Source organism: Mastomys coucha, unplaced genomic scaffold, assembly GCF_008632895.1.
Source record: "Mastomys coucha isolate ucsf_1 unplaced genomic scaffold, UCSF_Mcou_1 pScaffold15, whole genome shotgun sequence".
In the NCBI taxonomy this organism is placed as follows: domain Eukaryota; kingdom Metazoa; phylum Chordata; class Mammalia; order Rodentia; family Muridae; genus Mastomys; species Mastomys coucha.
In genome coordinates, this window is record NW_022196897.1 from 98,537,655 (window position 1) to 98,564,789 (window position 27,135).

At 41.5% G+C, this 27,135-nt stretch overlaps 1 protein-coding gene and 1 long non-coding RNA gene across 12 annotated transcripts in view; one reads left to right on the top strand and one right to left on the bottom strand.

Annotated features, from left to right (window-relative positions):
- The window catches only part of Fmn1 (formin 1), a 370,679-nt gene that overhangs the window by 80,698 nt on the left and 262,846 nt on the right, over positions 1–27,135 (top strand). For 9 of the 11 annotated variants that reach the window (XR_004118764.1, XM_031371363.1, XM_031371365.1 and 6 more), the window contains one exon: positions 19,063–19,238. Coding sequence is in view for 8 of the 11 variants with exons in the window: in XM_031371363.1 (XP_031227223.1) it covers positions 19,063–19,238 (176 nt within the window). In the remaining 3 variants the exon portion in view is untranslated. Of the gene's footprint in view, positions 1–15,894; positions 15,980–17,185; positions 17,302–19,062; positions 19,239–27,135 lie in introns of those variants that run through there. The other 2 variants (XR_004118765.1, XR_004118766.1) reach the window with 2 other exon arrangements.
- Positions 19,415–21,646, bottom strand: LOC116090654. The gene is made up of 3 exons (XR_004118767.1): positions 21,516–21,646; positions 19,601–19,677; positions 19,415–19,484 (listed from the first exon to the last, which is right to left on the bottom strand). It is a non-coding gene; the product is annotated as an uncharacterized LOC116090654 (long non-coding RNA).

Consider the following 27,135-nt stretch of genomic DNA (forward strand, 5'->3'; position numbering starts at 1 on the left):
ACAGTATGAACCTGCTGCTTGCTGAGGTGGCTCCATTCCTTGGTAGGTGTGGGCATATCAGAAATTCCTACCTGAATTGGAATCACCGAAAAATCTTCATAATTTTTAATTTGATATATAACTGAACTGTTCCCTAAACTTAATTCAATGCAAGGAACAAACATTCATTTTAATCTACTTGGGATTTTCTAATGGCAGGCCTGTTGAGTTCCACTCTTTTCTTTGGGGAGACGTTGCTAAATAGGAGATCCTTGTTATCACCAGAGTCTCAGGGCACATAGCTTCCAGTTGTGGCACCTGGCTTTGTTTGGTTTTTGTTTTTCCTCTTTAATGTAGGTGCTAGGGGCTCATGAGAACTGTTGGAAGATACAATGTTTGGCAACATTCAGTAGCTAAAGCATTTTCTCTTTACATTCATCATACAGAATCTCTATTGGCAATGTCTATACTAGGCGAATAGACCTAAAGCTAGGTTATGTGGGTTCTCCACCATTCTTAAGCCTTTGATATGTAACTGATATATATGGTTCTGAGAGGAACCCTGATTTCGAATAGGATGCTCCCAGTTCCTGCAGGATCACCCATTCCTCTCACTTAATTAGTCCATTGACTTTATTGCTGGACTTTATTGGTTGTAGTAGTAAATTGTGTAGGTGGCAACGATAATAACAGCCATTTATTCAGTACTGTATAAAGCATTTTAAGTATTTTACTTTCTTTAATCCACACAGAACTTTTGGAGGATAGATATCTTCCCTCCATTATATATCACTGTATATCATTATATATATATATACATATATATATATATATATACATACATACATATATCACTCCCTCTATCATATAAAGAACCTACCCAAAGTTAGAAGGATAGTAATCTTTCTGAATCCAAGGCTCACATTTTTCTATTAGTCTATATTTTTCATGATAACCATATATATATAAATATTGCATTACTTGCCACTTATATCTTGCAATAATGCTGTGACTTCAGCCTGATTCCCCCACCCCACACACCTGCTTTGTGACCAGCACTCTTGCTGGGAGAGGTTTGAATGGCGTACCTAAGAGTGGGTAGCAATGTTTTAATTCTTCAATGTTAATTGTATACAGCGATTTTCCACATTATTGTCTTAGTATCAAGCAAGCATTCAGATAAAGAAAGTAATTAGATTTTCCAACCAGATACAAAAGAAAGTAGAAATTTAAAGTTTCTTGGCCTATAAGTCAATTGCATGCCAAAAAAAAAAAAGTTTTCTTATTTCTTTTTCTTCATAAAATGGGAGTCACTGGAGCTACTCTTGAGGTTCAGAAGAACAACAGCACTTACCAGATCTCAGGGGCTGAGCTGAAATTAGGGGTCCTTCTTTTCATGGTAAGATAGCTCGTCTTGTTGTGTGCATGCCTTTTAAGATGAGAGATATAATCCCTATCCATCCCAAGAAAATTCTTCAACACAGTCCAGAGCTACCAGGTAATTAATAACAACAACAATAATAACGATGAATTATTATCATTATCCTAAGCAGATCTGTGTGAGAACCTAGTTAAATAAATAACTATGCAGATGGGTCTGCTGATAGTAGTTAAAGTAATGAGGAATGCTGTCACCTGAAACTGCTAAAGTCAATAAGCTCACCTGACCACAAACAGGTAGGAGCCGCAGTAAGCTAGAGAGAGAACCCTGACAAAGCCTGGCCAATGCCTGCAGTAGGAGCGGTGAGGAGAGACTAGGGAATGGGAAAGGCAGGAAGGATGAGGAAGAGCAGCCAGGCCACAGGATACGGCCTTGATGATGCAGGTGCTCTCCACAGCTGCGCTGTCACGTGCTGGGCGCATGGCTGTGGCCTGTGGGAGAACCACCTGCATCTAAAAGGTGGGGACGAAAGAGCTGGGGGAGTTAGGGAGGCTGGCAAGGAACCAAGTTTCTCTCCAACCAGGATATTTTCATGACTTGAGCATGAAGCGTGGTGCGGCGTCCTTATCCGGAGTGTGCACCACGGCCTTCGGGGAGATGAGGCTTGCCTTCCTCTGCCACAAGCCGCCCAGATGTTGTCTTCTGCATACATGTGTTTTCCTATGGGTGATGTTCCTGGTTATTTCCTGGGAGGATTATTTCTCTGGTCCCTCACCCTCTTGCCCTTCCCCTCCTTGCTTGAAATGGTACTTTAAATGTTGGTAATTTCCTCTCATACTTAAATTGTGAGAATTGTTGGTTTGGAGTTTTTTGTTTGGTTAGTTGGGTTGGTTGGATTGGTTTTCATTTGTTTATTTGTTTGTTTTGTTTTGTTTTGTTTTGCCATCATTTTCTCTGCAGAGAACAGACTTCTTAAAGGCCAGTGCTCAACTTAGTTGGTGCCGCATCAACATTTTGACTGAATGAACAGGAGGCAAGTGTGTGCATGTGCGCATGTGTGTGTGTGTGTGCATGTGCGTGTGTGTGTGAGTGTGTGTGCATGTGCGCATATGTGTGTGCGTGTGTATGTGTGTGTGAGTGTGTGAGTGAGTGTGTGGGGGTGAGTGTGTGTGTATGTGAGTGTGAGTGTGTGTGTGTGTGTGTGTGTGTGTGTGTATATGTATGTATGTATGTATGAGCATGAATGTGTTTGGAGCCAGAAGCAGAAGACAACCTTGGATATGATTCCTCAGGTTCTATACAATCCTCCACCTTTTGGAGGGCAGGTCTTTCACGGATCTGGAACTTGCCAAGTAGGCAAGCCTGGCTTCCAATAAGTCCAGGGAACTTGCCATCTCTTCCTTCCTGGTTGTGGGATTTGAAGCCACAAACATGATGCCTGCCTTGTCCTTCCTTTGCTTGTCTTTGGGAAACTTTCCAGAAGTCCAAGATCTTACGAGCCAAGGTGAGATCCCTCCCTGCCTTTTACTTACAGTACTTTATGGCCACTTGAATTCTGTCCATAGTCAAGCGGTGAGGAGTCCACACTTCGTAGTTCAGGAGGGACACTACAGCCATCAGTACGCTGTATTTACTTGCTGACTGTCTCCTGTAAAGGTGCATTGTTGGTCATCCAGCAACAGAAGGAAATCCCAGGTGCTTTGTCATGAGACAAACAAAGACTGGTGCTTGCGTAGTATTCTAATACACAAACAAGCAGCTGGTGAGTCAAATGATTAAGCCAACAATGATTTGGTCTAGACATGGAGCATCCGCCCATAGCAAAGACCAGCTTCTGGGAATTCAAAGTCCTCACATACATTGAAAACTGCTGGGCAAACATTCAGATTTTCATGATTTCTGTGTATCTATGTTTAGGTCTAACTATTGAGGAAGCACCGGGCCCATTTTTTTGTTGGTTTTTTGGTTTTGTTTTGCTTTTTGTTTTTGTTTGTTTGTTTCTTGTGTCCAGGTCATGAAGTTAGTATGCTAGGATGTTTTGTTTAGAGTTGTGAGCTACTTGAGTATCTCTGTCATAGGCCTGGACTCTCTGGCTGTGGAGAGCTACCCATCTGTTTCTGCAGAGGGTGGAAGTCCCGGAAGTAGCAGAGTGTCCCGGAAGTAGCCTCTTATAGGACTTCCAGGACAGAGCAGGCCCTGGAAGAAGCCAGCCTGGAAGACCATGGAGTGCTGCCAAGGGAGGAGTTTGACTTGGACCTGAGGGAGCCAAGCCCAGGGGATCCCCGAGCTAAGCAGTGCACAGATGGGTATTTATCTGGTTTCCCTCCCTTGTGGGAAGAGTGGAAGCAGTTTTCAATGGCAATTTTATTGTTAAGGAGGGATATGCTTTGAAGTATCTATAGTGGACGCTCGGTGAACTGCACCACAGGAGATGTTCTGGGAAAGGGCTGAAGTGCAGGATCTGACAAGACTGGGAAAGCTGAAAGCATAGTAGCCAATCTCGAAGGTGACACAATAAAGCTCCGCTTTACTGTGGCTGCTATTGTTGCTCAAGGGGCTCCCGCATACAAGAGGACAGTAAACACACAAAGCAGGTGGTGGTACTATTTAATGTGAGCTGTAGTGGGCTCTTGAGGAAGGTGTATCAACACATAGATGACGGGTCCCCTCCCCCTTTGGGGCAAGCCTCACAGTTGAATAAGGGTGGAAGAATAAGGCTATAGTTTATGGAAGAACAAACTGTTGCTATAAAAGGGTGGTTTCATAATAGTGTGTGCCATTCTGTGTGTTCATAATGATGGTGCATAGAGCAAACAGCAGGTCAGCTGTTTATAAAAACAAACACTGGGGGGGGGGGCGGGAAGTCCAATGAATCTCTGCCACAATCATCGCTGAACATTGAGGGGATGTTTTCCTTCTGCTCATCCATAGAGTCAGTAAAGGCAAATTTGATCTCAATAATAACTAAGAAGGGGCTGGTAAGATGGCTCTGTGGATAAGTGCACTGACTGCTCTACCAGAGGACCCAGGTCCAATTCCCACGGCCCATGTGGCAGCTAGCAATTGTCTGTAACTCCTGTTCCAGAGCATCCGATGCCTCCTTCTGGATTCTGAACCATACATTCGCATGTGGTGTACAGACATACACACAGGCAAACTGCCATACCCCTAAAATTAAATGAGTAAAAATTATGAATAAAGAGCAGATTAAAATGCTTTTCAAACTTCACAGTTATGCATTATCAACTGAAGGAACAGGAGGCTTAGATAGCACAAAAAACAAAGAATTAATGTGGCGCGGACACTTGGCTTGGTTTAGTGTCCACACTGAACTGAAGCTGACTGAACTCAGGCAAAGTCAGAAAGCAAATATTCCCTTAACAGATGCTCACATACCCAACGTATTTAGAGGCAGATGAGCCTTGGGCTGGTCAGTGTTTCCATTGACCTTTATTTATAAGTATCCAGGTCCCTATTTCCCTCCACAATGAGACACTGAAGAAAACAGAGAATACGGGCCCACTAGCAAAGGTTCTCTACTCTCTCCCTGGCCTTTCCTCCTCTCAGTGCATGGCACTGCAGAGGGCAGTTGGAAGCTGGTGGCTACAGCTTTTAGCCAGTATCAACATGATGGCTATTAGACTCAAGATTCTGATGCTCTGCTATGAATGCCTCCATCTCCTCAGATCCTCACTTCCTAACAAACAACATTCCTCATGTCTCCATCTCCCCGTAGATTAACGTGAGCTCTCAGGGGAACCTGGTAGTGTCTTAAGCTCCTGTTGATTGAGTATCAATTCCTGGTACTTGGATTTGGTGAAATAAAACAAAAACAAACAGACTGCTACATGTCCAAGTAGGATGTGTTTCTGTCAGTCGATGAGCTGAGTTGTTGCACACCCTGATACCTCTAATACCAGTGGTGTCTGCCATTTGTCCATGTGTACCCAATGCTCTTTTATTAGGTATATCTAGGGAGCCTTTTAAATTTAATGGACTGCTGTGCTTACTTCTGGTTTGATAAAGCAGTAACGATATCTTTCTTAATTGAGAGGGTTACAAAAGAAAAGTGCTGTACAAAAAAAAAAAAAAAAAAAAAAAAAAAAAAGCAAAGAAAAAAGCAAACAAAATCTTCCATAATCCATCCATTTCAATTCTTTTCATGGAGACAGGTATTTTAAGCAACTTATTTGTGTCCATTTTATATACTACTTACTGACATTATTTTTAAACTTTTAATGTTTTCATATGGTTTTATAAATTACAACTTTTAGCTATGGCTGATGGTATTTTACTGTGTAGATAAGCTACAGTAGCTAAAGTTCAGTATTATAAATGAGCCCTTAAAGTTGTTTCAGCTTGAAGCTACTGTGGCTAACATTATTATGTACATAGCTTTGCTTCAAGTAAATTATATAAATATATAAAAATATATCATAAAAGTATTAACACTTTGTTATGTTTTTTCCAGGTAGACAATCATAATGTATAATACAAGCAACTGACATAAGATGGTAACTGACAGTCTTTATTTTAGAGTACTTTAAGGATATGCACATCTCAAATTATCCCAGTTAAAACACACAGTTTAGATGTTCTAGTGTATTCCCAATAATGTAATCTCATCCAGATTAATTTTAGAATATTTTATTACCTGCTCCAAACTATATTTATTTTCAATCATGTACTATACCACACAGTCCCCTCCAGTACTAGGTAACTATTAATCTACTTTCTGGACATTTCAAATAAATATAATACATATGTATTATATATATATGGTCTTTTGTGATAGGCATCTTTTAATCAGAATAATATCTTCAAATGCATTCTCTCTATAGATAAATGTTCTTCTGTTTTATGAATATGTCAGGTTTTGCTCATCCATTCATAAGAAGGTAGGTACTTGGTTTGTTTTCCCCTTTTAGCTTTTAGGAATATTGCTTCTCTGATCATTTGCATGCAAGGTCTCTGTGTAGATACACCTCTTCTTTTTCCCTTGACATAATTGTAGAATTAATTCCTAGGCCATACTGTAATTCCATACTTACCGCTTTGAGGAAATGCTGTATTGGTTTACAGAGATGTTGCATGTCTTTATATTCCCACTGACACCGTATAAATATTAGGATTTCTTCACATGCATGCCAACACTTGTGGCTCTCTGACTTTGATGCTTTGAGCTCTTCTATGAATTTTACATACATATATAACATATATATGCATGAGATCTATATGTTGAAAGCATTTTATATCATACATTTTAAAGTAAGTTAATAGATGATACATAGAAAGCAAGTAGAAAAGAACCAGCATTAATCAGCTTATATACTGTGAGCTAAATGTACTACCAGAAATAAATACAAGATCAGAAATGCTATAGAAAAATTTAAAACCAACATCTGAGTTACAATTTATAATTATATAGCACCTAGATATACTAACTCATTTATTCTGAATATAATTATCTTAAGTGCCATCCCAAGACAATTTCTAAAAATATAAAGAACTTGTATTATACATGTTCACTAAAGTTAATGAAATTATACTACATGTCAAGTCTTTAAAATTCTTTTAATGTGGGAGTATTTGTTTCTCTCTTTGTCTCTCTCTGTCTCTCTGTCTCTCTATATCTCTCTCTGTCTCTCTCTCCCTCCCTTCCTCCCTCCCTCCCCCCACCCCCAGTCTCTTTCTCTCTCCTGGCTGAGCTGGAACTCTCTATGTAGACCAGGCTGAGCACAAATTCACAGAGATCCATCCACCTCTCCCTTTTGAGTGCCTGATTAAAGGTGTATGCCAGCACACCTGGCTAGTTTTGGAAATTTTTAATGAATTCAGATAATAACAAATTGAGTGTATCTTCATTGTAACAGCAAGAACTGAGGATAATGGAATAGAAGCATTTTGATTTAGATTTCACAAGTTTCAAACAAAATAGTTATCACTGTGTTATCATGATGCTTAGACATGTACAAATCCACCTTGAACATAGGGAGAGAAAAACACTCTAGAGTGAGATGTGTTCTCATGAAGCTATTTGAAGTATATTTCTCCAAAAGTGACCTTTTTGTTTCACTAAATGAGAATGTACCTGTTGGTTCTAAAAGTGTTATATGGCCATCATTAAATAACCATAGAAATCATAAGGATAGAAAAATCTTCCCATCATTAACACCCTTGGAAATATTACTCTTGAAATTTAAATTCAGTTGAATGTTTTCACAATACTTTTAAGAAGTCTCTGTACTTGTTGTATGGCTTTAAAGTTTAACATGTTCCTTGAAAATCTCATATTTTCAAATCTTTCATAAGCATTGTTTGAATGTTATAAACTGTAGAGAGAACAAGACATTCCTTCATTTACCAATCTTGAGCATTTGCCTTATTTAAAGTTGTCAGAGCCTTTTTTTCATATACATTTTAGCGTGGTGTGTGTTGAAGTGTCGTGAAATGTGTGTGGCCCTCAGTGACAGCTTTATGGAGCTGGATCTCTTTCTGCCTTTGGATAGGTCATGGGAATCGAACTTATGCCTTCACGTGCTGAGCAATCTCTCTAGCCTCAGGGGTTTAATGGCATGATAAACTTTTTTTTTTTTTTTTTGTATATGATGTTTACCTCTTAGAAATTCCTTTCTGGTGAAATATTGCAGTCATAAGTATGGCATTGGTCTATTGCCCAGTATTTCTCTTCAGATTCTATCCATTCTCCCTCACCGTCTCTCTCCCATTCTCTCTCTCCCATTCTTTCTCTCCCATTCTCTCTCTCCCATTCTCTCTCTCTCTCTCTCTCTCTCTCTCTCTCTCTCTCTCTCTCTCTCTCTCTCTCTCTCTCTCTCTCTGTCTCTCTCTGTCTCTCTCTGTCTCTCTTTCTCTGACATGGTCCCACTATATAGACCAGGCTGGCCTCAATCCCTCAGATACCCATCTGCATGCTGGGATTAAAGGCATAGGCCACCACACCTAGCTGTTCCTTCCTGTTTCTATTCAGTATACTTACACAAAGTAATTATACATGTGTTAATTTATTTTAAAACAAAAACAATGGGAACTTTCTGCGTCCAGTACTATAAGTGTCTGGGGCTAGCTTAAACATGATGGGATCCTTCCTGCTTAGAACGAGTACCTACATTACTACTGTGTGACCAGCTTTGGATGCTGTATTTTAGCCTTTCCAAATTTATTAGTTCTGTATTTTTTTCCCACCGTGTAAGAGGTTTAATTGAGAGGGAGAGAGGGGGCAGTAGCGGAGAGAGAGGAGGGAGAGAGAGAGAGAGCTAGTTCTGTATTTTTAATTTCATTATCTTGTGTATCTCATTACTAATGTGTTGAACAGTCTCCACACTTACTGATAAGGATAATTTTCCTTATTAGTCTTCTGTGTTGCCAAAATAGACATTCGTGTTCTCCTTCCGCACGATTACCACAGATCTTGCATGCGTATTAAAACAAAGACATTTTTTTTAAAACTTCATAGATTATTTTGAGTTAACTTGTTACTAAATAGAATATTCCTCTTCACTTCAGAATCGTGAATCGTAGATCAAGTGTGGGCCATGGTCTGTAAACAGGAAAGTCATAGCATGTCTTCTAAATTGTGAGGTTTCCTCTTGGGTTTTGGTGCATCTTTAGTATCAGATTGGATGACTGTCTGTCCTGCCAACTGATTGATCATCAGAGGGATTCATATTGTGAGGCAAGCAGCAATCAATATTGTAGGCTGAGGTCACTCACAGGGCCAAAGGCAATAATGTGTGAAATTTAGGATGAATTGCCTTGGGGAGTTTTGTCTAGATTTAGTCAGACAAGGGAGTTGTTTAGGCAAACATTGTGCTTTTAGGGGCTCTTTGAAGTGAGTATCTAATGAATCAAGGGAGGGGCAGTTAAACCCCTCTTGGTGAGAACATCAAAAGAGGAAGAGGATTCGGTTACAGGTCTTTGGAGCTATCAGTTGACCTTTCCCGAGTGGGAGAAGAACCTGGACGACTGCGTAGTCCTTAGTCTCTAGTGACTTTTATAATCCTTTCCCTGCTTTCTTATCCCCATCTTTATTGTCTCTAGGCCTAGCCTTGCTTCATTCCTCAGTAACAAAGAACATTACATTATAAAGGTAATAGCTTTTAATGGTAGAGACTCTTCCATCCTTCCCCATACTACATTCTTACAATCTCAGAATGTAACCTTCTCTTCTTAATTGTAAGGGAAGCAAGATCATCAATCCTATTTGGGTTTATTTCACATTTTCATATGTAGTCATTGCCTTTCTCTACTAATAGGAGTGAGAGATGAATAAAAGATTCCCACCTACTAATTCACTGTGTCTTTTATTTTTAAGTTTTTTTCTCCTATTGTACATTCAATGCAGTAACAAGTTGAGCTTCATATATTTTCTGATTTCTTGTCAAGCTGACAGAATGCCTTTGATAAAGACTTGCCGAGAAGTTAGCAGGCAAAATCCAAAGACATAGAGATTAATTAAAGAATGCCTCAAATGGGGTCACGTTCTATAATACTTTCCTCCTGAGCCAAGAAAGGCATTACTAATAAACTGCAAAGCCCTTCCATGAAAGTAGTCTGAGTTCTTGCCAATATTATATTCTAACCATTCTTTCTCAACAACACCCACTCTGAGCCCTGTCTTCTCTTCTTGCTACATCTATAACACAATTCTGGGCTTCAGGAGCTGACTAAGAAACTATCTGGCTCTCTGGACTATCTAAGCATGTTTATTTTTTGGTTTTGTTGTTATTTGTTTGTTTGTTTTTTGATTTTGTCTTCAGTGATCCAGGAAATAAATGCTATAAGGAAGAGAGAGAAAATGTATAAGGAAGGCATCAGTAAGAGACTCTGTTCATGTCCCATCAAATCCCCATCAATCTCATGGCAGCTGGCTGATCATTACAGCCTATGTGATTCTACCTGTTCTTTCTCTGTCAGGTAGTAGTAACGAACCCCCAAAAATCTGAGTCTGACTCCTGCTCCCCTGATCAGTGGGAATATATTACTAAACAGAGGTTTGCCCAGAGCTTTCAGAACTTAAGGCCTAGAATCATGTAAGACTGTTGGACTTGCTCACGGTGGGTGGAGGAAGCCCTGAGTGCATGCAGGTTTGGGTGAATGTGCATTGTTGATATGGACATGACCATGCCAGGACCAAAGAGCTCAGGCTCATGGGAACAGGCCAAAGCCTTCTCTGGACTAGGTTCAGGCAAATGACAAAGCTTCTCTCCTGGCCTGAGTATGAATGTTGATAATGTGTGTAGAAAATGTCCAACATAGCTTTGTTCTTATGAACATTTGTAGCCCGAAGACTGGTCCCCTACAGAGACGGCTCCTACAGAGATTAGTAAAACCTGCCTACTGAGCTAGCTGATACCATAAACCCCATCTCCTTGTTAATCTGTGATAATCCCACCTTCCTATTCTGCTGTAAACAATAAGCCTGCCTCTCTTCAACAGTATATGTAAGTTTCTAGGGTGTGGGACAAATTGAACCGTGTCACGAGACAGAAAAACTGATGAAGTCGAACCGATCAAGGAACCCCGGCAATTCTCATAACTGAGAACGGTAGGCATTTGCATCTGCTCCCAACCAGATTCCTATTCTGGAGCCTGTGACCATGACATCTCACAAGAGGAGCATGACAACGGGTCATGTAGCATAGAGCCCAGAGTTCTCCATGCTAATGAGGTATCTAGATGTGCTACCCAGAGGGTTTAGCCAGTAAGCTTCCCTTCTTTCCTCCAAAAGATATTTGATCTCTGGCTCACCCTGAGTAAGTTGTATGCACCCTTTTCACCATGAATAAACAGTTCCAATGAACAAGGATTGTCTCTCTCGTCAAGAAACAGTGTGAGGGAAGCCTTCATTACAGAGCTGTACAGCCTAAGTCTCTTGCGGAAGGCCCCTCTGCGCTCCTGACACTCACCCTGAGCTGAGCCAGATTCTCTATCCCAGAACTCATCTCAAGCTCATAGTCCTGTTCTTAACTCCTCCCCACTCCCAGTGGTGTCTGGGTGTCCAGGAAATTGGGAACCACAGCCTTGGCCCCAGCCTGTGCCGTTTCTCATCCTGAGAGACACACAGGTTGGGACCCTCCCATCTTTGGCTGTGTTCTGCCTCCCCTGAGTCACCACTCTGAGTTGGTGGCGTGTCCCACAAGCCAGGTACCCCAAAGATGGTGAGGAACTAACATAGCCTAATGCCCCCACGTTTTTGTCTCCCCAAGCGGCATTCACAAACACCAGCTGCAAGGCAAAACACAGAGCCACACTAGGGTGCTGTGATTTCTCCATCAGAGACCTCAGTCCACCTCAATCCAATGTTTATAAGTGTGTCTGTTTGTCCGTTCTTTCTTTATTCTCTCGATGGCCCCCTTATCAGGTCAAGTTCCTAGAGCCATACAGGGATGCAGCAGTTGTTGCTAGCCCTTCCATTTATGATCTCCTATATCCATGTAGAAATATATCAGCATGTATGGGCCCTCAGGTCAGCATGAGCTTTGTGTCAGAAGGCTGCACCCTGTCTCACAGAGTACTGCTCCTACCCCTCTGGAAACCCTTGAAAACAGTCATTTTTGTCTTCATTCTGTTTACCACAGAAACAATAGAAGTGGTTTCAAATTTTGCATTGCTTTTGCATTATGAATATATTATATGTTCATGTGTGTAAGCTCTTTTCTCTCTCTCTCTCTCTCTCTCTCTCTCTCTCTCTCTCTGTGTGTGTGTGTGTGTGTGTGTGTGTGTGTGTGTGTGTGTAGTCAACAATGAATATCTTCCTTGATCACTTTTCACCTTATTGAGATAGAACCTCTTTCTGAACCTGGAGTTCATCCATTTGGCCAAGCTACAGTGAGCTGCAGGGATCTGACTATATCTGGCCCACCCCTCCAACACGGCAGTCACAGATGTGTACCACTGCATCCAACTTTTTATGTGGGCACTGGGGGGTTGGAACTTGGGTCCTCATACTTCTATAGCAGGCCTTTTACACACTGAGCTACCTCCCCAACTTCTTCATTGATTTTTCTTTGCTGGGTACAAATATTAAAACTCAAATTTGCATTGTTTTAAAAATAGACATGATTTAACGATTTTTTTTTTTTTGCAAAAAAAAAAATAGTGTCAAGTCTCTTCAGCAAAGTAACACCATTAGTAATCTGCATCAAGTTATCCAATCGTTCCTTTACTGTTTTATCCTTTTCAGTAATTCACGCTGCTCTGGATTCTGTGGCAAATTGCAGAACTATTTTAGGACTACATTAGCTGGAAGACATTGCTGCAGGAATAGATTTTTGTTGCCTGTTGTCCTAGCAATGTGTTCTTATTTCCTTTGCCAGTTGGTTTCCCAGTGGCTTGAGCAAAGCTGAGTCCCCTGAAAAGTCGTTTCACCTGAGCCACCCCCACCCCTGGGTGCAAGCAAGCCTGCTGCTTTTTCCAGGAACTGGGTACATTCCTGCCCTTCATGCATACATGTTCATTTCAAATAAGGGAAGAGAGCACTAACTATTTGGAACGTGTGTTTATTAGCAGACTCACCACTGGCCTATATAATCCTCCTTTGGTTGTGTAACATGTGAGTCCACAGTAAAAGCCCGGCCTCTGATACAGTTGTCTGTACACACACAGCAACCCAAGCCTTTTCGATATACTGAAACATTGCTGACAGTCTTGTACTGATTTATGATTTCTCAGCAACCTTAGGCTTTAAGATTCTGTAATTTACTATTGACTGTAATTTTTCCAGTGAATGTTTATCATGAATTTGAATACGTTGATAAGTATCTTGCGGCTGAGCAAGATAATTCAGTTCTGTTCTTAGTATAGTTTTAACTTACTTTATGGATCAGTTGCTTTCATAAAAATTTTAGCTTATGGAATCAATTTTCTTTTAGTACATTGATTTTTTTTTTCTACTGACATGCAATTTAAATTGGAGCTGTGTTTTCTGGTGCAGTAATAGCCTAAAGACATAGCAAAATCACACTGATGATTGCAAGAGTCCCCTTGAGGGGGGGTCAAATATTGGTGTGATGCTAAAAGCAAGCTAATTAATTAAACATGATTTGGACTAATTTCATGTTTGAGCAAATGGATTCAAGATATAATGAAAAGAAACTGTGGAACTTTAGCTGAACAAAACACACTGACATGACCCTGAGTCCTCTAATATCCTCCTATACCAAATTCCTCTTGTTGCTTCAGTGGTTTGTCATTGTTGTTGTTGTTGTCATTGTTTGCTTAGTTTGGTTTGGTTTGGTTTTCTGGATCATATTATACATTGAAGAGAGGATCAGAAAAAACAAAAATACCTAAAGGCAAGAATGAATTTGAGAATATGCCTATTGAGGCATTCATTTGAACATGAATGTGAACTCCTTATACCTATGTGTTCCAGGAGAAAAAGCATCATATTATTTCCCCCATTTCTTGAAGACATATGCTAAGCTGTAAAGGAACTGAAGAGACTTGTGCCAACATCAAAGATTGGAACAGTACAGAGATGGCGATTCATTCTTAGCACTTTGCCACAAGAATTCCTTTAGGGTTAATCAGGTCTCTAGGTGACTCTTTGGAGAACAGCTAGCCTTTTGTAAGCTCAATTACACAAAGATGCCAATTGCAGCTGTTATTCAGATGTAATATTGCTGCCAAATATGTCTGAGGAGTCCTCTGGTCTTGTGACTTTATTGATCTTTAAAATGCTTCTCTATGTCAATTTTCCTGTTCTCCGTCAGAAGAGAAGATGAGAAGGGTTTGATTGTTTTGATTGCTTACTGGAGAATGGATGAGCCAATCACATTATTGCTATTATCCTAAATAAGTACAGTGGGTAGCAGATAGCAAGGACCTATGTGCACTAGTAAACTTCAGCATGTTAGAAGGCAGGAAATAGATACCATTGCCAATGCCAATATTTGTCAGAGTTTCTTATGGAAAGTTAGAGAGTTTAGTGAGTCCAAATTAAAGGTAGGTTTTCAAGGTTGTGTATGAACTGAGTGACCTCATTATGGAAACAAGCACCAGAGTGGGTGGCCCTTAAGAAGACTCCTAGGCTTGAAGGGGAAACACATTTCCAGTGTTAGAAAGCTGACAAGAACTGTAAAATAGAAAAGCAGCAATCAGTAGGAGCTATGACTGTGGAAGAAAGCAGTCTTCAAGATCTTGGCGCAATAGGCATGGGTTTACACAACCGTTTCTCCTTTTATTCTCTAGCTTCTTGCTTGTGGTGTTAGAAGTTCTCAGCTAACTGGCAGCCATTGGAACTGAAAAGCTAACTGGACAGATAATGTCTGTAAAGATTCTTTTAAACTTCTTTGATAAAAAGTTGTCCTTCATTCACAGACATGATATTCAATTTATCTCCATTGCATTTACTAAGTTTTAAGCCAGGATGTACTTTCACGCAGTTCACACACCCACAACCTAGGAAGTTTCCTTGGAGAAAATAATTTGGATTTCACTTCATTACCAGGCTTATCCTTATTATCTGACTTTCACTGGTAAGGCAATGATGATGGAAGGATGTTTGATACTTCAAGGTTAAGCAATTAGTATTACAGGAAGCCAGGAATAAAAGTCAGAGGTCAAAAGCCTATGCTCTTAGCCACTCCCACCATCATCTGTCTCTTACCTCAGCATCCCCATCTGTGGTTTGGCAATAAATCATGTATTCCTGTAAGTATCGTAGGCGGCTTCTCTCTAGGAACTGGATTTTCATCCAAAATTTGCCACAAAGTGTGCTGGAAATACTGACATTTTCTCGGGGTTTAGTTCCCTCAGTTGTAGAATAGGTAGAATAGGTAGACAGGATGACATACAAGAACCCTTTCTGCTTTAAGTAGCGGTTCATTTAGTTTGACGTTAAATATCATTTTAGACATCCAAACACTTTAGACATTTGGTAGCTATGATCCTTTCCCTGTAGATTCTCAAACTGCTGTAGCCTGCTTCGCACTCCATCCTGCTCCCTGGTCTACCAACAGCCTTCTTCTACTTGGACACATCGTCCTCCTGACACAATCCCATCTTGTGGTGGTGAGGACCTGGTAGCGCTTGTTCATGTTTCTCCTGGGAGAATTCTATCCACATTGCTAATTCAGTTGCATGCAATTATTTACCACTGTGGAAGTGGTGGTACTAGGAGTTGAGGTATGATACTGGAGAGCATCGAGTCTGACTGAAGCTAGCCATGAGCCTATTTGCCAGAGCTGTAGATATGGATGTGTATGATTACGTACAGAGCTGTGAACTGTCACATTGCCCACCCTCATTCAGCCAGAACAGGTTTCATAGCCAGATCCAATACGTGTGTGGTTCTGAAACAGTGGCTCTCATAGCAGTCGCAGAGACAGGAGGAAGATTCTGAACTTACACTGCCATGCAAGGAAGGAGAAAAGAAATCAAACAGCAATCTGTGTGCCACGGGCAGAGAGACTGATTGCATCTGGGGAAGGAGGATTTTGAATACTGCCTCCATTGTAAATGGCATATTATCTTTTCTTTCTGTCTGTTCCCATTGTTTTGATTACTGACAGCAGCCCCCAGGCTGATGTTGTAGGTTAGCATCAGCAAGGTACAGCTCATCATTTGAATGGTTGGGGAAAGCACAGACTTTCAAAGGTAAGCCACCTTACCCTTTGTGTATCTGTGCTGTGTGTCCTATTAACCATGATCACCTGTCAAATTAACCTCTGTGTGTGTATGTGATCAATCGAGGGACTGGTGTGCCTTTGAGAAACAAAACAACTAATAAACACCTGATAAAATTACTCATAATGTGCATTAAAGAAAAAAAGACATTTGATTAAGTTGATGATTTTTGGTGTTTCAGAAATGTAAATCTAACACTTTGAAAATCTCTGTGAATTAGAAATTGAGTGACAGCTAACTGTGCTGACACATTTACTTGCTTCAAGTTCATTTTTTGCTTTTTTGTTTACTCAGCTGAAAAGAATAATATGAAGATGCCCTATTTTAATAAATATAGTCATGTCTGTTATCATACCAGTCATTTGTATTTATATTATTAAAACTCTGTATTCAAAAATTACTTTATAAATTTGCTATTTATTCATTTTCATTGGAAAGTTGAATTTGTCCTCTGTCCTTGGTTTGTCAAACTTCTGAGGTAACAGTCTTATGTAACCCATATTTGCCTCTGGTCCTTTCTTGTCCTAATGATCCTTGTCGGAGTTACTACGCGTCGCGTCGTGGTCTCTCTTGTGTGTTTTCTTCATAGGCTATTGTCTGGTTAGATACTAGGCACCAATAATTGGCTCTTTGAAATGAAAATCAACTCCAGAATTAAATTAACTTTTATTGTTTCTGCTTAAGCTTTCTATTGTTTTTCCTCTGTATAAAGAGTGTCTTGTATTGTATGCCTCACCTCATTAATGTGGTGCTGGCTTGACACTGCAGGTATGTGAGTGTGCATTTGCATGTGTGTGCACATGTACAGATATACTCGTGTGTTTTTTTCTGGGAACACCAAGCCTTTGCTATTTTGTGAATTCACCACTCTTTCACTCCACTCTTCATACTGTAATAATAAATCTAGTCTCACCAGACAATATGCCTCTGATCAAATGAATGTCTTACTTGGGGTGCTGTACAATGTATTTCGTGATATATATTATGTGTTATATAGTTACATCAATCCATGTAACTTTCATCCAAAGCCAGCATTTACTCCATAGCCAAAAGGAAAAGAGTGTAAGGATCTAAGTTAGGGGTCTGGCTAGTAATTATCGACTTAGGAAGTGAGATGGTGTGGAGTGAGCACTCCATAGTTTTACAAGGGTGTGTCTCCTTCTTTCTTAACAACAGGAGAGGAATGAGCCATCCCACCAACACTAGAGCTTCATGAGCTTCCGGTTTTCACAGAGATGATTTCCTCTCAGCGTTGTCTGTGGAGGTGCTTTGAGATTCTTTTGGGCATTAGCTTCCTGCCCTACCCCACACCCCCTGTTCCTTGAGAACAGGAGTTGGGGGCACTCCCCAGGACATGACTCCCTAAGTCAAAGCTCAGGTGAACAGCTGGCTGTTCATCTTCTGTAGACAGTAGGTATGGGGAGGGGGGTGCTCAAGCAGACAGAGACTCATCTTAAGGCACTGTATCCTTATGAAGAAAGTACTCGAGTTCACTTTTCAGACACCCTACCATTGTAGAGGTGACAGTGGACTCCTGAGGTCATGGACCTCAGGAAAGTGGTTTTTGAACAGCCTTTGGAACATTACAGTCGCAGCTTTAGAAGCATTGTGACCTCTGTTACCTTTACTGGGAAGTGTGATTAAAACTCAATGAACTGAACTGAACAAGCAAACAGAAATCCACACCTTACATGTCCTCAACTTCTCTGGCTTTTCAAATGCTACTCTCATAAGAGAGAAGCATGCTGCCTCACAGCCCTTTGTGCGCTGAGTTAGTCTCAGCTCAGATTACTAATGAGTGTGGTTTTCAGCATGGCAAGGCCGTCAGCTGGCTTTGGATCACTTCCAGAGCACCTCTCTTACAGGGATTATGCATAATAAACACCCTATCACATATCCAGCAATCCCTCTTGCAAAAGACACTGAGCCTAAGTCTTGAATGTCTACCTGTTTGCTCCAGGTTTTGCTGAGGTTGCTTACCAGGAATTCAAAGAGGACCAGGAATATGAGTGCCTCGAGAGGCTTGACTGTCATTGATCTAATCTAGTATTGTCCAAACGGCATTCCAGTGGAGCCCTAAGAGTTTACAACATATTTGGCTCAGCAGATGTCCCTTTAAATGGATCCCATGACCAAATAAGTTTGGGGAAATCCCATTTGATAGGTTTAGGAGACTTGCTTATTTTTTCCACCAAGGGGCATTTCAAGTTCTTCAGTAACCTGACATTAACTGAGAAGCACCAAAGGATAGTCTTTCTGACCGTCACATCCTTTTATCACAGAACATGTGTTACCATTTGAAGAATGTCAGGCAGGGGCTATATACATCATTTCTAAGAACATAGCCTCTAGTGTTCAACTGCCTGGTTTCCAACCATTGCTTTCTCCTTTATAGACCTTATGAACTTGACACTGTTGCTTAGCAACTCTATGCCTCAGTCCCTCTCCCCAAAATGGGAGCACCAGTGTTCCCCAACTCTAGGTTATGTTAAAATGTGAAGATATCCATCCCTACTGTCACCCTTACATAGTTTAGGTAGGAGTAGGTTAGCTGATGATTCTGGAGATGACAAAAGTCATTCCCAAATGAGTTGCTCATGCAGCGAAATGGACATAGACCTGTATGCTCAGTGCCTGGTAAGTCTGTTCCTGGAAATAAGGCACTGCTTCAGTTCCAGAAAATCAAAGACATTAGTGCCTTGGCTTGGGCAATGCCATAAAGTGGTAGAGCTAAAACCCCATGCCCCTATTCCCCAACCCCTCCTCTGATTCTATGGTGAGTGAGTAGAAGCTGACCAGCCTGGGCTGGCACACAGGACTTTGGAGCCTAGAAAAAAGCGAGGATACCAACTTTTTGGAGACGAAGGCATATGCTTGAAGACGCCAAAAGAGTACTTGGGAAAAGCCCTTTCAAGGACAGCAAACTCTAAAAGTATGCACTAGAGAGTGAAGGCAGAACATGGAGAGGGTTTGTAGAATCCCCTAAACTTGCTGATGACATTGTATCTCATCTTCCCGCTGCGTCACTGACACTCATCCCTGTGTTCACTCAGGTATTGCTTCTGAAGGCTTTCCCTGTGACAACTTCAATGAGCAGACGCCCAAAGACCTCTCCAATAAGGATGGAGGGGCTTGGGTCCTGGGTTACAGAGCCGGACCGCCCTGTCCATTTCTGCTCCAGGAAGAGAAAGAGAAGACAAGTAGAAGCGAACTGTACTTGGATCTCAACGTAAGTGGAAATCTTTGTGCTCATCCTGTTGGCTCTTTGTGGTCTGCACAGGCTCATTTAATATGAACTTAATGTAAATTGTATATGTAAAGTTGCTGAGGCTGTATTCTGTATGTAGATCATTGTTTGAAGAAAACAATCGATGGACTGCAGAAACCAAGGCAAAATCTGTGGGCTAGAAGGCGACCGTGTCTGTAGTTTATTTCCAGAGTACTCTGTCTCAATATCTGTGATGCATAAACCTCCCTGTGGAAAGAAACCCATTTGCTGCTAGTCACTTAATATTAGTGTACTAAAAATTTATGAATAACATATGCTAGCTGACAGATATGCCCCGTGCTTTCCAGTGAAACCCAAGTCACCTGGCTTCATTGCACGTCTATAAACGTCTCTTTCTCTCCAGCTGCTCAAATAACAGTCCAATGCGTTGGTGGGAAATCTGCCAAATGAAGGATGACCCATTTAAAAACATAGGCTTCTCCTTTCTCATTCATTCACATATCCACTGACACAGAGACATTGACTCTCCAGGACAAAGCATTGGGCAGGGCTAGCCACTTCCAGTTTTAGATGGCCTGATTAAGAGTTGGCCAGACCATGCCATTTGACACTGCCCTCTTTTCCCTACAGCTCCTTGTGGCCTTTTCTATTTTGCTTTAATTTTGATGCCCATCCACAATCTCTTGTTCTCTGATTTATTATATTCTGATCTGAGGCTACACATGCAGTGAGTTTGAGTTAGGCCTATGGCCATCTACGTAACACTGGGTTTCCATAGGAGTGCGTTAGATCTGCCAGTTCGAGATGGGTAGTAACCATTGAGTAGAACTGTTTTTTTTTTTTTTTTTCATAACCACATAATAATAGTCCCTGTAGTCACTTCAGAAAGACATCTGACATTGGTTTTCATAAAAAGAGGTTTGAAGGGTTGGAGAGCGGTCTCAGTGGTTGAGAGTGCTTGCTGGCTTCAGTTCCTAGTACCCACATGGCATCTCACAACAACCTAGCTCCAGCTCCAGTGAATCTAATGTTCGTTTGGCCTCCACAAGTATATGCAAGCAAGACACACACACCCACAAACACCCATGCATGTATTCACATAGACTCTCCGTCACACACACTCTTTGTCTCTCACATCCACACCCAGACCCACACACCTCACACACATACATAAGAGGGAGAGGGAGTGTTGATTCCTTACTTGAAAAGTCAAAGGTGGGATGGACTCAGGTAAGTGCAACAGTGACATCTACTGGTGAGTTATTTTAAGTGCCGGGGACCCAGCAAATCCTAGGCGGCCGCCTGGAGGATAACAGTGCTCAAGAGGACTTTGAAAAGCTGCTTCTTTTTCCTTTCATGATTGTAGTCTTGGTTTGTGTCTCTTTGGTTTTTGTTTTAAAGTACTATAAACCATGTGAACATGGTTTTCTTTCTTCTATGTGAATGAAATTAAGTCTCTGCTTAATGTTTTACAATTTCAGAAATCATGCATAGTCCGTGAAAACTATTTGAAACAGAGAGAGTGTTTGTGGGGGCTCAGAAACAACTCATTGTCTCAGCCCAATGTCACCTCTGTGAAACATTAATTCATTTCAGTTTCTTTTTTCACTGCTCATACTTGTTTTCAGTGAGGATATTTTTCATAGCAAGTATACTGCAGTTTCCAACTTCCTTTCTTCTGGCTTACCCGTGCTGTTTCAGAGTCTTAACAGATAAGTTTTCAGTGATTGTGTGATATCAGGGTCATGCTCGAGTGTCATCGTTTTCTCATTATTGAGTGCTGAATTTTTTCAGTTTTGTAATGGTATCTATTTGTGCCCCTCAACTTTTAGGACCCTCTCCTTCATTATCAACTCCTATTCTCTACAAGTGTTCTGGGGTTTTGATATTATCACGACGTAGAAAGGATGTTCTTTTCCTGGAAATATGAATGAATATATATTTATCTAAAGATTTATTTATCTACTACCTATATGGATATATAATAAAAGTAAAACATGTTTGCATGCCTCCTGGTTATTTATTAATTATAACTTTTCTGCCCTCTGGACTCTGGATTTCCTCTCTCCCTTTTAGGTTTTCCCTCCTTCCTCAGGCAGTGTGGCTTGAATCTTACAGACTTGACATTGTTACTCTGACTGAGACTTCCACTCAGAATACTCTCCAGTTTAGAAACAAACACACCAAAGGTCTTTCTCGGCTTGGGGGAGTGGGGCAGATATTTAGAGACCGTGCTCAGCAGGTTTCCTTAAAATCGCTGACATAAATCAAACTTACTGTCCACTAAGGGTTCTGAGATGCCAGTTGGGAATCAGCTTGCTCCGTTACTTTAGGGGTGTGATAGATAAGGTAGACCATTATCTCAGGGACTACAAGGCCAGGTTAGGCTGTTCAGCTCCCCACATCCGTCAGGAGGCAGAGCAGGAGGTAGGGATAGAGACACGCAGGCACAGTCGTAGCCAGGGTTACCATTGCTGTGATGGAACAGCAGGACCCAAGGCAACGTGGGGAGGAAAGGGTTTGTTTCATTCCCAACTGCTCCAGAGAACAGTTCATCATCAAAAGCAGTGAGGGTAGGAACTCTAGCAAGGGAGGAACCTGGAGGCAGGAGCTGATGAAGAGGCCATGGAGCAGTGTTGCTTAAAGGCTTGTTCCTCATGGCTTGCTCAGCCTGCTTTCTTACAGAACTGAGGACCACTGCTCAGGAATAGCATCACCTATAACGGGCCAGGCCTTCTCCATCAGCCACGAATTAAGGGAATGCCCTAAAACTTGACTACAGCAGGACCTTGTGGAGATATTTTCTCAGTTGAGGCTCCCTCCTCTCTGATGATTCTGGCTTTCTTCAAGTTGACATAAAACTAGCTAGTACAGGAAGGAACAAAATGTCCTGAGGCATGCCCTAGTGACCCACTTTCTCCATCTAGGCCCAATTCTTTTCTGTTTTCACCACTGTCCAATAGCCCATCACACTATGGACCTCTGAATAGATTAATCCGTTGATGAAGTTAGAACTCTCTGGATCCAGTCACCTCCCTAAATTCCCTCTGAGCACTGCTTCGTAAGGGACCAAGGGACTCATGAGGTTTGGCCAGGGCATTTTAGAGCCAAGTCATTACAAAACCTAGGGACAGGGAGTAGTTATTATAATATATTAATTAATAGAATATATTATACTATAATATATTAAGTAATATATTAACAGGCAGTAGTTTGATCAGCATTATACACTGGACCAGCACTGCTCTGGTTTCAAATGTGAATATGATTTCTAGTGTTAGCTTTAGATTATGAGTTCCCTGAGCCTTTTTCTATGGCTGAGCTGACTCTCAATTGTAGTAAAGATGGCAGCTGGAACGTTAAGTAACTGTGGGGAGTTTAGCATCCATTAATCATAGTAAAGTCTGGCATTAGTCTGGATTACTAGAGTCCTTCCATCCAGCTGGACACTCATTGTTTAGTTACTAAAAGATCTAGGATGCAAAGTGTCTTAGTTTCCTTGATAAAATACCATGACCAAGAGCAGCTTGGAGAGAAACAGGTTTATATTGTGGCTTCCACATCCCACTCATAGTCTATTACAGAGGGAAGTGGGGGCAGAAAATCAGGGCAGGAACCTGCAGGCAGAGACGTAAGAAGACCATGGAAGGATGCTTTGCATTTGCTGGTTCTGCCTGCCCTGGGGTAATGAAACCCACGGTGGTCCTCCCACATCAGTCACTCGTCAAGAACATATACCATAGGATGCCTTGCTGCAGGGCTTCTACTGGAGGCCTTCTTTTCTGTTTTAATTGAGGTTTGTCTCAGTTAGGGTTCCTGTTGCTCTGGAGAGATGCATAACTGTGGTAACTCTTAAAGAAAAGAGTTTAACTGGGGCCTGTTTACAGTTTGAGAGATTGGTTCATTATCAGCATGGAGAGAAGCAAGGCAGCATGCAAGAGGCATGGTGCTAGAGTAGGAGCTGGGGATTCTACTTGGGGATCCATGGGCAGCAGGAAGAGAGGGAACTTGGGCTTGTGCCTGCCCCAGTGACACACTTCCTCCTACAAGGACAAACTTTCTCCAACAAGGCCATACTTCCTAATCCCTCCTTACAGTTCCACTCTCTAGTGATCAAGCAATGAATCTGTGAGCTTATGGAGGCCTGTTCTTATTCAAACAACCACAAGGTTCCTCTTCTCAGGTGACACCAGCTGTGTCAAGGAAACAAAACAGTAGTTGGTACAGCAAGGAAACACAGAGCAGCATCAAATTACCAAACTAAAGGCATTAAAACAAAAGTTTTTTTTTAAGTGTTTCAATAGAAAAAGAAAACTGCTACACTATAACTTAAAAAGAAAAACACTACAAAATAGGAAACACTTATAATTAGATGGATCCAGTACAAAACCTGGCCTTGCCATTCCTTGTGTATCTAATCTCAGACTTGACCTAATTTCGTTGAAATGCCCTATAACACCTATGGCAGCGCCCAGTAGAGTGCCTGCTTAGCAGATGGGTCTATTTAAATGATTTCCAATGAAATCATATTAAGTACTTCATTTCTTAGTCACTAGCAATGTTTAAGGTGCATAGACCACCCGAATAGAAGCACTATTGACCGTTTCAGAGTGCAAGAGAAAGAATAGTTCCTTTATTGTACAACTTGCACTGAACAGAGCTAATCTAAACAAATGAAGCTGATGATACCTGATGTGTTTGGGTGTCGGTGGGACGTGTCTGCAGGTATCACCAGGCCCAGACAGTTCCACGTGCAAGAGGTTTAATTGAGAGGGAGTAGGGGGATAGCGGCGCAGAAAGAGAGAGGGGAGAGAGAGAGAAATGGAGGAATTGTCTCATATATACGGGTTGTGACATAGTAGTTCCAGGTAAAGGTGGGAGCTGAACCCAACAATTAATATAAGAGTTAAGCAGATACGTAGCTGTAGCAACAAAGAGCTGTCTGCCATTGCTGCTGCTAGGGAAGGAAGAGAAACACATTGCATGAGGCAAAAGTAGTTTATTACATTCCAGACCCTCTTGGTAAGTTTTACCAGAAGCAACTCTGAAGTAGTTTCTCCACAGAGACTCCTCCTCTTCTACTGTAGTTGCCCCTGTGGCACAGCCAAGTCTTTCTCTTTGCTTTGGAAAACCCCCGATATCCTTCAGAAACGTGACCCACAAAATTCTGTACCTTAGTGGCTGAGCCTCCCACCAGCCACCCAAGTGGAGTCACAGATTTTCTGTTCCCACTATTTTATTTGTCATTCATAGTGAGTCCCCTTCCCGTATAATCATTGACACTGACTGGAGGAATCCAGTCTCAGAAACATTTGATAGTAAGAACCCCACCAGCCTTGTAACAGCCAACTTGATCTTCCTCTTCCCATCTGTAAGAGTAAATCACTGTAAACGGAGCAGCACCTTGGAAGTCTAATGAGCTGAAGACAAAGAAGAGTATCAGAGCTCTCAGTGGTGAGGATGGGCAGTCACAGATGTGTGACTGATTGTCCTCGCAGGGTCGCCATCAGTGTGCTTCAGCAGGCCATCTGAAGAAGGAATCAGAAAACAAACAAACAAACAAACAAACAAACAAAAAACCTCCAGATCTACAGACGCTTCTATTCCCCAAATGGTTTGAAAAACATCTTGGACCAGGAAATGGAATAAAGAATAGAGTGAACCTAGTGACCTTGTGCAGAGTCACCTGAGAAAACCTTACACTAATCACCCTATGAAGGTGAAAGAGATGGAAAATCCAACCCTGAAAGCACTGGCCCTGAAACACTCAAAGGAATCCCTAGAAAGAATTGACTTTGGAGTCCAATTCGCTTGGAGTATAGATGAGACAGTGACTTGGGAGATCTTTAGTCCCTGTTTCCAAATGCATGGGTTATGGGGACTCGGGAGGAAACAACTCCCTGCTTGGACTGTCAGTTCATCATAAAATATTTGTTTCCTACTGACAAAAACAAACCAAAACAAAATCATGCCTGTTAGATATGGGTTGGCATCAGTAAGAAAGTTGTTTCTTTTTCCTGAAAGCCTGCAGTACTCATGTAATGCCCTGGCAAGGCATGCAGTACTTATGAAGTCCTCTGGTCAGGCATGGACAGGAATATCACACACATACAGTTGCTTGTGTAATCCTCACCAGACATCAGTCTCCAGGCGACAGAGTAGCAGCACTGGGAACCTATGCCATTTGTCCAGGAGCAAGCCTGGATGGAGCCTAAGAATCAGAACTGTGCTTAACTCTGCATATAGCCCTTGCTCACGAAAATACCATGCATACTCTGCTCGCTTCAAGTTCCACAGCATGTCCAACCTCACCATTCTCCTTTTAAATTCTTTCACATTGTTGTCCATATTTAATTCCTTTCCACGGTGGAAGCAGTCTTGCAACTATTTTATACTGTTCAACAGAAAAAGGCCTTCATCACTGGGACTCATCCTTACAAAGTGCCTATGTAGCTTGGTTGTTGTTTGTTTGTTTTATGTTTTGTTTTGTTTTGTTTTTGAGACAGGGTTTCTCTGGGTAGCCCTGGCTATCCTGGAACTTGCTCTATAGATCAGGGTGGCCTCAAACTCAGAGATCTGCCTGCCTCTGCCTCTCTAGTGCTGGCATTAAAGACTTGGGCCATTATCTCCTGGCTATATGGCCTTTTTTTGTTCAACTGATTAGCAGAAATAGTTGATGGGGTTGGGGGACTGGTATAAGTTAGTGAGGCATGGGAGGCACAGATGTTTCAAGTCTAGAAGAAGTCTTTGGAGGTCTTGGTCTTAATTTATGTTATTGTGCTCTTTCAGGCTTAGTTCACATAACTCTGAAATAATTAGAAGTAAGAAGTTAGAGGATGTGGAAAGTAAGGGTAAGATCTTCTGTGCTGCAGGGCAGGTAGGAGTTAGGGAATCTCATTTCTCTTCTAGATTTGCCATTTGGGAGCTGGTAGCAGCTGTTAACTCCTCTTGACTTTCCACATCTCCATCTTTAAGAATAAGGTAGAGATGTTTGACTTCCAAGGTCCAAATTCAGCCTTAGATTTACCCATATCCTTCCATTACCCTATGATCCTTTTAGATGTAACTTCATAATTTTAGATGTCATTTCTTCTCCTCTCCCAGTATCCCATCACATTGCATTTGACGTACTAAAAGATACTCCCTGGACTTAGTACAACCCACCCTCCCCCAGTATTCTGTTTATTCATTGTGATACAGGAGACAGATCGCTCTCTGTACATTGTAATGGAAAGAGGCCCATCATAGACAGTGCAGGTTGGTGATATAAGTAATAGGGAGAACAGCGTTAAAAGAAAGATTAACAGTTAACATGATAGCTAAAGTGGGTGAATAAGAAGAGGTCTAGTAGTTGGGTCTGAGATAACCATGCTAGACTAGAAAGAAGAAGAGAAAAGATAGAGTTCTGGGCCACTAGAAGCAGGCTAGCAGCCCCTGTGAAGCTCTTGAGGAATGAATGCAAAGCACCATTGTCCTTTTGTAGATTCTTGCTCCTAATGTAGCTGATTACGACAGACTAACTGTAAGGAAAAACAGTTAACTAGAAGCTTCCTGCTAGGAGACCACCTCAGATCACTCTATAGATAAGACACTAAATATGAAGTAACAACAAGACTGCAGATATACCTTAGAATCTAGGTTAGAGTTAATTCTCTGCCATGGTAGAGCTACAAGCAGGTCATGTAAATAAGAGAACAAAAAAGGTCTAATGTAATTGATAGGGGTGAAATATTTGCAAAATCTAAAGGTAGTAATGTTGGCCAAATAGCCAAGAGCTAGCACACAGCTAAGGTCAAAGCTGGAGTCAGGAATGGACAGAGGGAGGCTTCATTTTCCCATGACTGGTTGGGCAGCCCATGAACAGTAAATGACCATCTCGCTGATTGGGTGGGGGGGG